The sequence below is a fragment of the Nyctibius grandis genome, chromosome 3, assembly GCF_013368605.1.
Source record: "Nyctibius grandis isolate bNycGra1 chromosome 3, bNycGra1.pri, whole genome shotgun sequence".
Classification (NCBI taxonomy): domain Eukaryota; kingdom Metazoa; phylum Chordata; class Aves; order Nyctibiiformes; family Nyctibiidae; genus Nyctibius; species Nyctibius grandis.
In genome coordinates, this window is record NC_090660.1 from 9,397,756 (window position 1) to 9,411,691 (window position 13,936).

The 13,936-nt window shown below is 42.9% G+C and overlaps 1 protein-coding gene across 5 annotated transcripts in view; it reads right to left on the minus strand.

Moving 5' to 3' along the window:
* The window catches only part of RNF144B (ring finger protein 144B), an 88,552-nt gene that overhangs the window by 30,957 nt on the left and 43,659 nt on the right, over nucleotides 1–13,936 (minus strand). For all 5 annotated transcript variants that reach the window (XM_068395768.1, XM_068395770.1, XM_068395771.1 and 2 more), the window contains exon 2: nucleotides 1,041–1,229. In XM_068395768.1, coding sequence (XP_068251869.1) covers nucleotides 1,041–1,205 — 165 coding nt within the window. In that variant the 5' untranslated portion in view covers nucleotides 1,206–1,229. The remainder of the gene's footprint in view (nucleotides 1–1,040; nucleotides 1,230–13,936) is intronic.

Genomic DNA, 13,936 nt, shown 5'->3' on the forward strand with positions numbered 1-13,936 from the left:
TGGAAATGTTTTGTGGAAGCTGATATGGAAACCAAACTTCATGAAGTTCAGGTTGAAAATGCATATTAATCAATCTTATCCTAGTTTCTTGCAACACACAGCTAGATTCTTATCCCATTTAAGCTACCCTGAATTCAGAGTAAGTGAAGACACTCTCACTCAAGCTGGCTTCACAAATACCAGATTTTTTCCATGAGTTCAAACAGTCAAGGGCAAAACTTAAATGTACTTGCTTAATGCTTATCCACGATTTGTTGTTAAAAAATAAAAACAAGTACATTTATTCTGGAGTTAAAAAAAACAACATCCCTCCAGTGGCTTCTGACCTGTTTCCAAAATCCATTAGTCAGGTACAAAGTCACTATTGCCAAAGGAACTGGGTCCATTTTCCCATGCTGACAAAGAGACAAGAAGAGTACTAATATCTGTAGGGCTTTTATCAGCTCACTCAACCCCTGCCTTTATCACTTCCACCAGCTTTATTTGATCTGAATTTGCAGGACAGAAAGTCCCCACTGACAACTATAGGCTATGCATGACCTGGGCAACATCTCTGCAGCCCAGACTGCAGATGCAAAGGTTCAACAGGCCAAGGTTCATTTTTGTTTAGGTTTTCTGACCGCCCTTAGAAATTACATACATGATTTAAAAGGCCTCTGAGTACTCAGAAAATGACAACCGGGAAAAAAAATCTCACAGTTATCCTATGATGTTTCAAGGTTTTGCTTCAGAAAAAGTAAACACTGGGATTGCATATAGACTGTGCATGTTCTTTGACAGTCTTAAAATGCATCTTTTTTCCAATTTACTACAGGGATGTATTATTATTTGTCTGTTAGAGTTACGAATTATCAAAAGCAGAATAACAGAGAAGTCTTAAATAAGGCAAGACAGAGTAGCACCATATGCTTTTTAGGAAAGCATCCTCTGTCAGCATGGGTAACACACGCTGCTTGTACGGGACAAGCAACCCCATCTCACAGTCCTGTCTATCTTCCATTACCCTGCTCCTGTAACGTAAAGGCGCTGTCAAGTCTTACCGATGTACAAAAGATGCAGCTGCATTCCTGAAGAGTGGTCATCTTATCCAGGGAATATTCACAGAGACATAGCTTGCAAGTGAGCAGGGGCTCCAGAGCTAACTCTCCAGCTTCTGATTCGTCAGTTGTCATGGTGTGAGGACAAGCGTTCCCAGCAGAGCCCATTCACTTATTAATGGTCCAGTCAGCCTGAAAAGAGAAACCAACAGCTGAAACATCCCACAAGTCATGTAGTCACTTCTCATCGACCTGAGAACTTACAGCTCAGATCCATAAAAGCACCTGCACACCCAAATATATTAATTTGGCATCTTGGTACCAGTCTCACACTTCAGGCCATTCAAAATTTACAAAGAAGGCACCTGAGAGCCCACCACCCCAAAAGGCCTGAACTGGGTTGGGTTCTCAGAGACCATTCACCTTGCTGGCACAAAGCACCTCAGTCAGGCCACTTACCATCATACTGAAAAAAAAAAAAAAACAAACCAGAACTCACTCAGATGAGACATTACCTATGTTATATGCAACACTATAGTGGTCAGAGCCCTCACCAAAGTCCTAGGAGCAGGGATCGACTTCGGACAATGAATTCTTAATTAAAAAAGTCAACTGTGTTCATATGTACATATATATATATATATCACTGTGTCCTCTAAATGAGTTTCAGAGTCATACCCCTCCCATCGCTACGAATCTTTCAGTCTTCATTGCCCCACACCACTCTCCTGGGCAGCGCAAGGCAACAGCAAGTACAGATTCCCACTTCCTAGACAAGCACTTCAGACGTTTAGCCTGTAACATAAGTGGTGGGTACCATGAACTCCACCTTCTTCATGAGTTGTCACTGAGATAAGCGAGCTAGCAGTCCATCGCAAGAGGGATGGCAAAGGCATCTAAACACAGGAAAGAGTTTCAGATTGCGTGTTCTACTTCATATGGGGCTGGAGCTTAAATCCAAGCAAGTAAGAGGATTCATAGAATCACAGAATCATAGAATGGTTTGGGTTGGAAGGGACCTTAAAGATCATCTATTTCCAACCCCCAGTTCCATGTGCAGTCCTCTTTTTCTGCATTCCCTTTACTATGCCAGAGAGCTGCCTGCTCAGGTCTGTAGCTTTTGTCCATCCCACTCACTGGCATCCAGCTCTTCTATTTCTCTTAGGGCTCCTAGGCATCTAACTGAGGTTTGTGAACCATGAACTAAGTGCACTAACACTTTGACAGGGAGATGCTCAGAATAGCCGTGTTTCCACCACACATTATGTCACAGCAGTGCTTGGGGAAGAAATTTGAGAAGAAACAAATGGAAATATCATGCTCACATGTAATGTTTTCTGACCTAAGCATTTGAAAACACTGCACCATAACCACAAAAAATTTCAGGACCCTCATTCTTACACAGTCACACTGGAAGAGAAATTAAAGATAATATCCTCATGCTTAAGCTAAAACAATGGAAAGCAAATTTGCAAATTTTATTCACCTCAAAATAGACAGTGGGGTTCAGTGCAGCATTTAAGGCACAGGAAAACCTATTCCCATCTCCAAGAAACTTGGCTCAACTTCCACAGATCTGCTTCTGAATACACTTAGCTGATGGCAAGAAGACGTTCACACGCATTTCTTACAAGCAGAGACCTGGTGGCCAGCTGCACACAGCTGCTTGCACCAGCGCCAAGTAAGAGTGCAGTTCTACCAAACCTAAAAAGCTGCATCACGAATGGAGGCTGCATGAACATGAAAACAACAGAAGATCAACACCCATCCACATGCCTGTCAGATCTGACATCTCACGAGGCGAACAGAAGACTCAAGCCCTTCGGTCCACTTCTGCTTGCCTCCCCTGCAGTCCTGCGTGTCCTCGTGGCAGGGCTGTGAGGTCACATTCGGCAGCACACCACTGCTGCGTACGCGACACGCCAGCTTGCAGTACCTGCTGAATTCCTCCCCAGAGGAAGAAATGATGGTGCTCATGGAGCTCGAGGGGTCAGCGCGCGTGAAACCTCGCCCCACAGCTCCCACCTCACAACCTGGCGCACGGCTGAGCCCCATCCCTAGGCCTGCCCCATGTGCCTCCTGCCCTGTGTTCCCACAGGTCTGCAGGAAGACACCTTCTCTTCAAAAGCCATGAAACCACAACAAATCTGGGTGGGAGCACACTTACCCCTTTTAGTTTTTACACTTTGCAGTTTCCTAGCCTGACAGAGAAGCCATCAGATGTGTCCCTTGGGATGTTTTTCCTGTAAGCACCTACTTTTAGAGCCACAAGAGTCATAGCCAAGCTTCTGGCAACCAAATTCCTGACCACAAATCCAAAGCAAACTCTCTCTTTAATGGCTTGCTATCACTAGTTCAAAACATATGCTGTGCCCACATTATTCTTGTTGCAGTCCCCGCCTGCTACCATGATGCCCCCAACAATTCACTCCGTACAGCTGCAGAGCTGGAGCTCCAGCATGGCCAGAAGCCCTGGCAGGAAGCCTCCCTCTGAGTCAGGAACTGCAATACTCTTCTGTAATTACTGCAGCGGGGTGGGGGAGAACAGTGAGTCACTGGAAATGCTACGGCAGATCAAGAACTACCTGTTATTTACAGCTACGTGCTAGACGTTATCTCAGTATTTAGGAGAACTGTAACACGTTTACTCATGTATGCTTTTCAACAGCAGCTGCATCTCTACAGGTAAGCTACTCACCCCCATGCTGCATGGACCTGACATTTCTTCATTTACACAGTAAAAGGGAGCAATGTTAAGAGGAGGGATGTACAGAAGAACAGGTCAGAATATTTCAGGCTGTGGGAATGGATATAAAATGGATACAGCTGTTTCCAAAGTCAGTGTTCTTTTTATAACCAAAAGGGTTATAACCCTGCATGCCTTTATTACGGCAGCAGCAGAAAGATTCAGGTGTATGACTGAATGTGGGCTAATTTTAGATGGCCTAAATCTGGCACTCAGTGTGACAGCAAGAGAGCTTGCCACAGTGAAGATCAGGCTCCTGATACACCGCTCTGCCCTACTAGCAATCAGATGCCACCGTGTGATGGCTGTGGGGACTCATTACGATATCCCAGGCACCCTTGTCCCTGAAGACTGCTTGTAGATTAAATTCAGTTTTGCTCCCTGTCTCCCCCCACACTCTGCCTTCCCTCACACCAGGATGCCAAAGCAGGGCTGAGGCTCTCCCTAAAACAAGCAGAGCAACCTGTGGAAATCTCCAGCAGACCAAGCAAACCTGGCGGACCAGAGGATCCAGCCCCCACACAGCCCAGGCTGGCTCATCTCACTGCAGCCTCGTTAACCTCAGCGGGGTTCAGCAAACGAAGTGACAGGAAGGGAGCCATGGAGACAGCAGTGCGGGCTGCCTGCACAGCCCCTGGAGAAGGCACCATGGCTACCAGCAGCAGCACTGCCTCCATGCTCCCTAAGGGGTCACCTTGTCCGAAAGTGGTCCTCCCAGGTCAGGCTGGCACAGGCAAAGCCATCCTGTTAATACCTGAAAACCTGCCTGTCAAAGAGAGAATGGATGCATGGTCTACATGGCCTGCTTCTTTTCCCAGAACAACCCAACCATCTGGTCTCTGCTTCTGCTCACCAGAATTGTGACTTCTGCTACTGCTGCCAAGGGAAGCATGCAGGGAACTCAATGGTTACGGAAAAGGGTAGCCCCATCCAGTGGCAACTGGGCTCTGAAGAGAAATCAGGCCTGCGTAGGAGGTTCATTCCCATGAGCAGATCAGATGGTGGAAACAATGGGGTGAGAAAGACACGTGTCTTCCTCCTGCTCTCACTCTCTACTCCTTTTCCTATTCTTTCCCAGCATTTCAAGACGCATTGTCCTCTCCCAAGCTCTCAAACTATCTCAACTTTACTACGCTGGCAGAACTGAGTTTTCCATACACTGCAGAGAAGCCGTGAAGTTCCACCTCAGTTGTTCCAAATTTTATGGCTTTCACTTTGCTAGGCTTAGTCCCACAGACTGTCATTAGTTAATTATACATCCATTAGCTCTCTTTACAGTGGCTTAAAATTCCTACTGTAATTACAAGTGAGTTGCCAACAGTTTAGGCTGAAAACAAAACACCTAGGATGTATGTGTCATGCAGGGGAAGACTGAGTCAGTGAAGAATGAGTTGGGGACAAAGAGGAAAAGACCATTCCATATTTGGTTATATTAATAAAGTGACCTGAAATAAAAGTAAATGGAAAGTCCCTGAAAAAAACGGACCCTAAATAAATAAAATACATTTCTAAGCACCAAAATCTTCGCTTTCATGCTCACAAGCACAAATGACCCAAATAAAGCAAGAAACGTATCACTGAAACCAGAATACAGCACGTATCTCCTCACAAAAACCTCCACTGAACAGCAGCTACAAAGGCTCCATGAGATGTTGTGGAATAAGGATAAACACATCTCAGGGATACTCTGACCCAGAGGAATATACTAAAATAAATTCTGCACCAGTGTAAATCGGTGGCAAGGAAGAGTCAAACTGGCCCCAGTGTGCGTAAACACTCGTGAACTGTAAAGATCCAAGTGTTTTTACATACTTCTATCAGCCATGTACATACACACACACACACACATAGATCATACTCCTTTTACATTGCACAGAATTTCCAGGAAACAGGACGCATTTCCTCAAATTGTATGCTGCCCAGCTTACAAGGAAGAAGAACTGTTGGGAAGACTCATCCTTCCCTGGCTCTGACACTCACAGTGCTGATGCCATAGGATAAGGCATGACCAGAAAGTCTGAATGAACGTGAGCGAGCTATATGGGGTCAGTCCTAGGAGGCTGTAAACTGCACAGTCATCAGGACCACAGTTTGCTGAGCACTCAGAACTGTCAACGTTTCTGTTTTGTTCGTCTGCCTGCGGAGAATTTTGCTTTGTCTCTGGGAGGTGACAAAGCTTTGTGCCATCACATAGCACTGAAATGTCTCAACGCTATCCATAAGCAAGAAAACATTCGAGCATGCTTAAAGCAGAAAGAGAAAGGGCTCAGGGGTAGGAAGGATAAGTACAAGCAGAAACACTAACATGAAAGCAGTGGAGATTTTGAGCAAAATATGAAAAACACAACAAAAGCACTGGAGGAAGGAGTACAGAATTCGTCTGCCTTCAGGGCTTCCTGACACCACGGTGTCCAGTGTCTAGCATTGAAAATGACTTCCTAACAGCAAATACCTGCTGTGCCTTCTTCTAGACAGGTACCCGTTGCAAATCTTGATAGTAGTGTCCTGAAGTGGAAACTATTAACTCCCTGAAATGGAAGGGAGAGAGCAGCTGGGTGGGTGTCTGGCAGCCAGCCAAGGTCAAGCCACCACAGCTCCATGGATGTGTTAAAAACTGATGCAACCTAGGGCTGAAACTTTCCTTGTGAGCATGCATTGTAAGGTAACATCCTTGTTATAATCATACAAAGACTCCCTTGAGTCTGCCCAGGTGCCTCAAACCAAGATTACTAGGCTCAAAGAACAAAAGTTACTCTGTATATGTGATAGAGCAAACAAGCCAGGCAGCCTCCTGAGCTGCAACATCAGAAGGACATTGTCTGTGTGCTGCAATCAAGTCACAGTATTTAGCTTAAAAAAATGTGTCTGAATGTGACTTTCACCACTTAAAAACACCACATAAAATCATGAAAGCCTTCTGCACTGAAGCTGGAGGAGAATGAATGGATTATATTCAGCACCATAAGTCATCCTTTCATTTTTCACATGCTGCATCCAATAGCAACAACAGAGTCATTGGAGAAGCTACTTCAAGCCTTGTGTTTACAAACAATTCTGCTGAAGTTAGCAGAGCTGTATGCTTTTTGCTCAATTCTGAGTTTAAATGAAGTCAAGAAATGTACAAACGTGAGACAAGTTGCTCCAGGAAACATTCATGGAATAAAAAGGGTCCTTTATGTGTTTTTCCCTGTGTGCTGGTGTGTGCCTGAGCTCATCCTGTGGGGCAGGGTGAGCCCTGACAGTCCCCTCTGGCCCAGCATCCCCCCAGGCTTGCCACAAGCCAGCACCCAGGCATGGACTTGCATACACATGGTGGGATCGTAAAGAGGTTGAGGTTAGGTTTAAGGTCGTATGTGGGTCTAACACATAACATAGCACTTCCCCATTTTACAAAAACCATTTTAGTATCAAAACAAAAGTACTCACAGCACCTGTGCTAAGCTGCTATTTAGTGCACCAGGTATTCACTGAACTTTCTTGAAGAAACATTTGCAAGCACTGTAATTGTTTCTCATGCCCTAGAGATTTTTTAAGTACTCCACCCATTACAAAATGACTTCAATGCCATATAAAAACCTGTCTTGACATTGTTCAGCTCAGGATTCTGCTGTTTCCTGTAACTAAGGTTCCCTCCTTAAAAAATAAAATAGAAAAAGAAAACTATCTGAAAAATACAAGTGTTCAAAACCAATGCTAAAAAACAGGGTCTTTGGGAAAAGAATAATTACAGGAATATTTAAAAAATATAACAGAGTGGTATTAAGATAACGGGGTCAGATCACAGAACATACAAACTGAGCTATGAAATTAGGACACGTGATGACAGCTGTCAGAAACCCACATTTCTATCAACTTCAGCAAAACCCCATCATTACCAGTTCTAGTTACAAGTCCTTAGCTGTCCCAGCTCTCTCAAGACAATGTTATTCAAAAATCACTTCTAAGGCAGCTTTCTTAAACTCAAGGGCTCTGCACAAAGGATTAGTCTGAATCAAACGCACTCGTACTTCTGTGGTCTAACAGACTGACCACTAAACCACAATGCATTAATTTCTCCTTCTTTTGATATACTCTGCCTGCAGAGCTACCTATCTAGTCCACACAGCACTACTTATCAAGCAGTGATTCAGCAAGGCTGTAAAGCATATGATTAAAGCTCCAATTCAGGAAAGCCTTCATCTTCAAGAAGCATATTTAATCATATGTTTAAGTGCTCCTGTGTATCAAAGCCTGAATATTTTGCTTTATTGCAATGAGATAATTATTAACAAGTTAAACAAGTGCTTAGATTTTCTGAAATTGTGGTGTCAAAAAAAAGCAACCAGATCCGCAAGCAGAAGGTCTAATTTTAAATACATTTTTAATATATTCACAATTACTGTATTACATCTGTTCCTTAATACAGCAAGCACTTAATGACATGCATGTACAAGGAAAACCCATTTCTGGATTACCATAATATGCTACGAAGCCAAAGTATTAGAGAGAATAAAAGTATTTCAATATCTGTTCTCTTTGAGCAGGGCTTAAGAAAAGCCAGATGTATAATATTTCATGACAGCTTTCTGCACTATAAAATTTTTATTTTAAGAAAACTTCTTTAAAGAACAAGCAGCTTAAGTAAATGTGCTGTCTGGTACATGAGAACACACCGAAGGCAACTTCTCTCACTTGTTTTCATTGGAATGCCTGGAAAAAAGAAAAGAGCCCTTGAGCTGCTGTTCAAGAAGCACTGGCTGTATTGAGTATTTTCATACCATGCTAGTAACCAAAAAATAAATATATCAAATACTTTGAAAGGAATGTAGTGAGTGGGAAGCCTCTTGCACAAAAAAAAAAAAAAAAAATGTAAGGGACAGACTGCACTAATCAAGAACACCATCCAGCTTCCTGCCAGGCATTTTTATACCAGCTTTTCAGGATGCCTAAAACACACATTGAACAGCTTCCCAAATCTCATGTGCACCCAATAATTTCAAATCGTTCTAATAAATCAAAGCATCATTAGGGCACACGTAAATCATTCTCCACAAGTCTTTGAGAGTACACTTGTCAGGTAACATCTCTACTGTACTGTAATACTGTGAAGTATGAATAACTTTGAGATTTTAGAACACCAGTTCTTCACAGTAACTTCTAGCAACCCTATATCAGTATGTCCTCGGGGAGTTTTTTTGCAAGAAGACCATGGATATTAGTGGAATATAACAAACCACTTTTTTTTTCCAAAACAGATATGACTCTTTACAATTGTGGGAATCCTTTATGTTTCCTTGCAATGCTGCTTCAGAATAAGCGAGAGGGAAAAACGTGAGCTTTTCCCCCTTCCATTCCTAAAAAGCTGGGGAGTCCAAGAAAAGGGAATCTAATCGCTAATGGTGAAATAAATGCTGCTACTCCCAGCTGACAGGCAGCTAGGAAAAGCACTTTCTGATCACTTAATGTTAGAAACATAAAAGACTGAAAATACTAAACTGAAATGCATAATCAAAACATCGTCTTTGTCTCTTTTCAATACTGACAGAAGCCACGCAAAGGCCACATTAATTGAATCCATGAGGTGGGATGAGGTCAGACCAACATATCGCAGAAGCCACCACCTTCACCCACTTCTGCTGGAACTGTGCTTGAACTAGGACACATCAAAGTTCAGGGTACAGCTCTGTCAACACTGGCAGGCTGGAAAGCCACAGCTTCCTGCACCAGACCTATTGGACGTGAGTCCTGTGCAGGCCTGTGGGCATCAAGTTTGCGATGACCCAGATGTATCAAACTTGCAATGCCTGAGCAGCGTGATGGTGCTGGCCCCAGGCAGCAGGCTCTGGAGATAGGACTGGGGTCCCACAAGCAGTCAGTAGCAAGATCCCCCTAAAGTTTTATGTTTACTCTGGCAGTCGCAGAGCTGAAGAAAGCTGATCAGCACAAAATGCAGTGAAACGGGCAAACTGCAGCCAGACAACAGAACTTGCATATTTTGGCATCAAACACTTCCAAATATTTCCAAAACACAGTGAAGCAACAAAATTATACCAAGTGGAATTCCAAGTATTGGTTACCAGGTCTAACATTAGACTCTAAAGCTTATTTAAGTAATACCCCCTATTCTTAATGACACTATGCAACATCTGTTAATGCTAAGCTAGAAAGGAATTTCCACCCAAACTAGTTTGGTGCACTTTACTTTTAACTTCCTGTTGACAAGAGGTAATATACCACTATTAAATAAAAACACACTCTTCATGACATTAATGACAAAAGCAAATGAAAGGTCTTCCTTTCTGGCCACATGAAGGCTTTTGGTAACTGTAGCATTTACTAAGTAAAAAGGAATTGAGCTTTTGGGAGGTCAAATAGTTGATAACTTGGCTAGCTGCCTCAGCTGAAACAGGAATAGGAAGTCAGATGTAACAATTTGCCTTTGACACAGAAAAAAAATGTTTATTTTTGTTAATCGGATAACAAAACCTTGGAAATATGTTAACTCCTTGAACTGGAATGTTTACAGTTTAGATAGGACATTTTCAGAAGGTATTTGTGACATTGGCCTGTTCTAACATCAAGGATTTTTAGAAGATATTTATAAACACATTGTTAAAGTGAAAGCAATGGAACTTTAGTTGACAGAGGGACCAACTTTTTGTGTTTGTTCACAGTACATACTCTTCTTCTAAGAAGAAACTAAATGGGCTGTTGGGACTCCTCTGTCTGGAGATGGCTCCTTTTTCAGAGCAGCTAAAGCTGCGTCTGGATCAAGCAGCATCCTGACTGCAAGGCAAACAGGCCAAGGCAAGTGGAGACATGACCCAAAGCCAGGCCTTGGAAGTGACAGCAAGAAGCTTCTTAGGGCCAAGGGAAGCTTGCAGAGTTTGCCAGAAGCCAAAGAACAACTCAGATGAAACAATGAAATTGATCCCCCACTGAATTCTGTAAAAATACCATATACTAAAAAAAAAAATACTGAACACAATATATTGAAAAAAATAACACATATTTAGGCATTTATTTTTTGAAGGGATGATCTGAGGAACATTTTTTTCAACACTTGCAAGAAGACGATCCCTTTAACATCTCTGCAATTTCATTCTGTCAGTCCAAGAAAACTGCCAATTTGCAAGATTATGGTCCTACAGTCTTGTTTACTACAAGCATCAAAAAGTACTTTCACACAACTTTAGATTTACATCAACAGGAATCAAAGAATAAGTTAATTTTCATTTTGTAAAAAATTTTTGTGTGACTGCTCAGTGAACAAAACTAACAAGTATAATGTTTTAATTTGCCCCTATCTAATCTTACAGTCAAATATGCTGCCCATTATTATAGAAGAAACACACTGTTCAAGGTAACCAAGATAAAACAGGTAAAACATTGAAAACTGCCCTTGATCCAAATACGTCTCAATGACTTAGAAAGCTGGGGGGACACACTACGCAGCGGCAACTTTCAAGTTGTCTCTGTTTAGCCCACATCCGGGGCTAAACCATAGCCAGCTGTTGTATCACGCAGTGACCCTCCCCAGCTGAGAAAGGCAATCGTGAAGAAGAAAGAAGACCCATGGGTTGAAATGGAAACAGATTTAATAAAATTATAAAAAAAGAACTAATATTAATACTAACGCTAATATAAAATACACAGAGTTATACTCAGCCCATATAGCGAGCAGCCCACGAGATGCACACTCCCAACAGTGAATGCCAGATGTCGAACACTGTGAGCACCACAGCTCCAGCGAAAGCACGATGGTCACAATGAACAGGACAGCAGGCCTCGGGAGCAGGATGATGGGCAAGACCCTCCAGGGATGGTGACCATTAAGAGCCATCTCCAGCACACTTTCCAATTTATAGTGAGCGCGATGTTCATGGTATGGAACATACCTGTGGGCCAGCCTGGGTCAGTTGCCCTGGCTTTCTCTGCTCCTAGTTTTAGCACCTGGCTAACTCGAAACTGCTAACAGCCTTCATCAGCATGGAAACCCGCACACCATAGCTGGCCACGAACTAAAGCAAAGTGTCTTATCACCTTTGTTCCCACATATTGGGTGCTGCAGTCTTCTCAAAAGTACAGATTTTCTGAATGGAAAATTGATTCTATGATTCTACGCCAGCAAAACCAGGACACAAGTCTTAGCTACAATGACATTCAGTGAATCAAAGACTGGGAGACAAATCTGAAGATTAGACCTTGGGGAAGTCACTGTCACTAACATAAGCATCTTCCATTAAGAAAACAACACGTATAGCTACTGACTACACTGGAGTCTGACAAGAAACAACACAGTCATTAAGAAGCAATAGCAGAGGCTTGGACCTGGACATGAGAGGTTGTTTTGAAACTAAGCACATGCATTTACTGAAGTAACTACTACTGCTCCTCATGACTGGTTATTAAAGCAATCAGAGTGTATCCCTAAACCGCTCCTCTGCCAGTTCCTCAATGAGCCCTACCAAAGTCAGCTGCAACCAGAGATGAGGAAAGGACAGAGCACTGAACGAGTCCCAGCTCTGGCCAGATCTGCAGAGGCAAAAAAAAGAGAAGTAAACGCGTGTAACAACCCCCTGACTGAGCTTCTCTCTGCTTGTCCTCTCAATATCCACGTTTGCTCTCCCTCTTTTCCAGCCCATGTGTGGGAAGAGCAATGAGTCCAGCATGCTGGCAGACAGCTCCTGGGAGGAGTTCCGCTGCAGGTGATTCCTGCCACCTTCCTGCTGCCCCAGCATGGAGGAGCCCCATGGTGCCTGCCCCATCAATCAGGATGTGAATATGGGACATCTCTAACCTCTGATAGGCTTCATGTACATGGTACTGAACAGAAGTTGCAAACTATGCTGGAATAATAGCTTCAACTACAATTAGTCTTATGCTCTTGACTAACTTTCACAGCTATGTATTTTTAAATCACCTATATATTCCCACTTTTATAAACAAATATTTTTAACAGAGCATGATCTATTTTGCTTTGCATCTTGTTAACTAGATAAGACAAATATGACATTTTCTTAAACTTGAGTCAAAAACCTTTGCAGCAGCTCAGCTGGTGACACTGTCCATCACGCGACACAATATTGTCTCATTGCTGCCCTGTCCTCTCCCACCTGACTTTCTGCATCCACCTTGACTCTGTATTTCAGGCTTTAAGTGCTCACAAGAAGGTTTTTGCCTGGACAGTGCCAAGCACAGGGAACAGAGTTTCTCAGGGGCTCGATGCAATTACTTAGAAATCCAGATGCTACTACAAGACATATAATAAAGCAGAAGTGTACATCAAATGTAGTTAGAGGTTTGCATTTATCATTCCCTCAATTCCAAATTTCAACCTTCATTATAGAAATAACTTCAAAGGAGAACAGCAACCTGTAAAATACAAGATTTCAGCCTCAAAAGCTTTTGTATCTGTTAATAACTGGCTAGTCTCTACATGAACTTAGCCATGAAGTCAAAGCCTTGCCAATAGGAGTGCTCCCAATGGCTACAATGGACCTGCTTATGTGTGCAAAGATAAGCAACTAGAAGCAGCTGAAAGAAGCTGCCCCACCTCCCAAACACGCAGAAAAAAGTAGTACCTAGAACACAGCACTGAAGGAACTCATAGACGTACTATACTATAGGGCAACAACCTTACAGAAACCTTCCTAAAGATATCTTTCCGCTAGCTGGTCTTTTAATTATGACCATGACAACTAATGCCCCTCAAATAGGCATTTTGTCCTCATTGTTAAGGAATTATGAAAAGGAGCTACAGTAAGAATTCTCGACTCCTTCCCACAACTGCATGTTTCCTTCATTTGTTGGCCTATACTCCCAAAATGTGGGAAGCTAAGTCAACAAGGGGGTTGAAACTGGTCAAGCCATGTACACTGCTTTGGTATTTGCAATAAAAACATTGACCAATTCAAAAAACACATGTCCTTAAAGTAGTATTGTCTAAATTATATATATATATGTGGCTTCTACTCCAGTCCAGGCAAAGGGTATGATTGCCTTTCCCACAAATCTTCCCCGGAGACTGTGATGGAGATTCCCCACCACTGAACCCATCAGCACAACTGTGAAGAAGTCAGGAGGCTGCAAGACTGCTTCCTCTCCATTGTGCAAAACTTCAGCAAGCAAGTTATTGCTGGCCTCGTGGGTGTTATATGAGCCCTGTAACGGG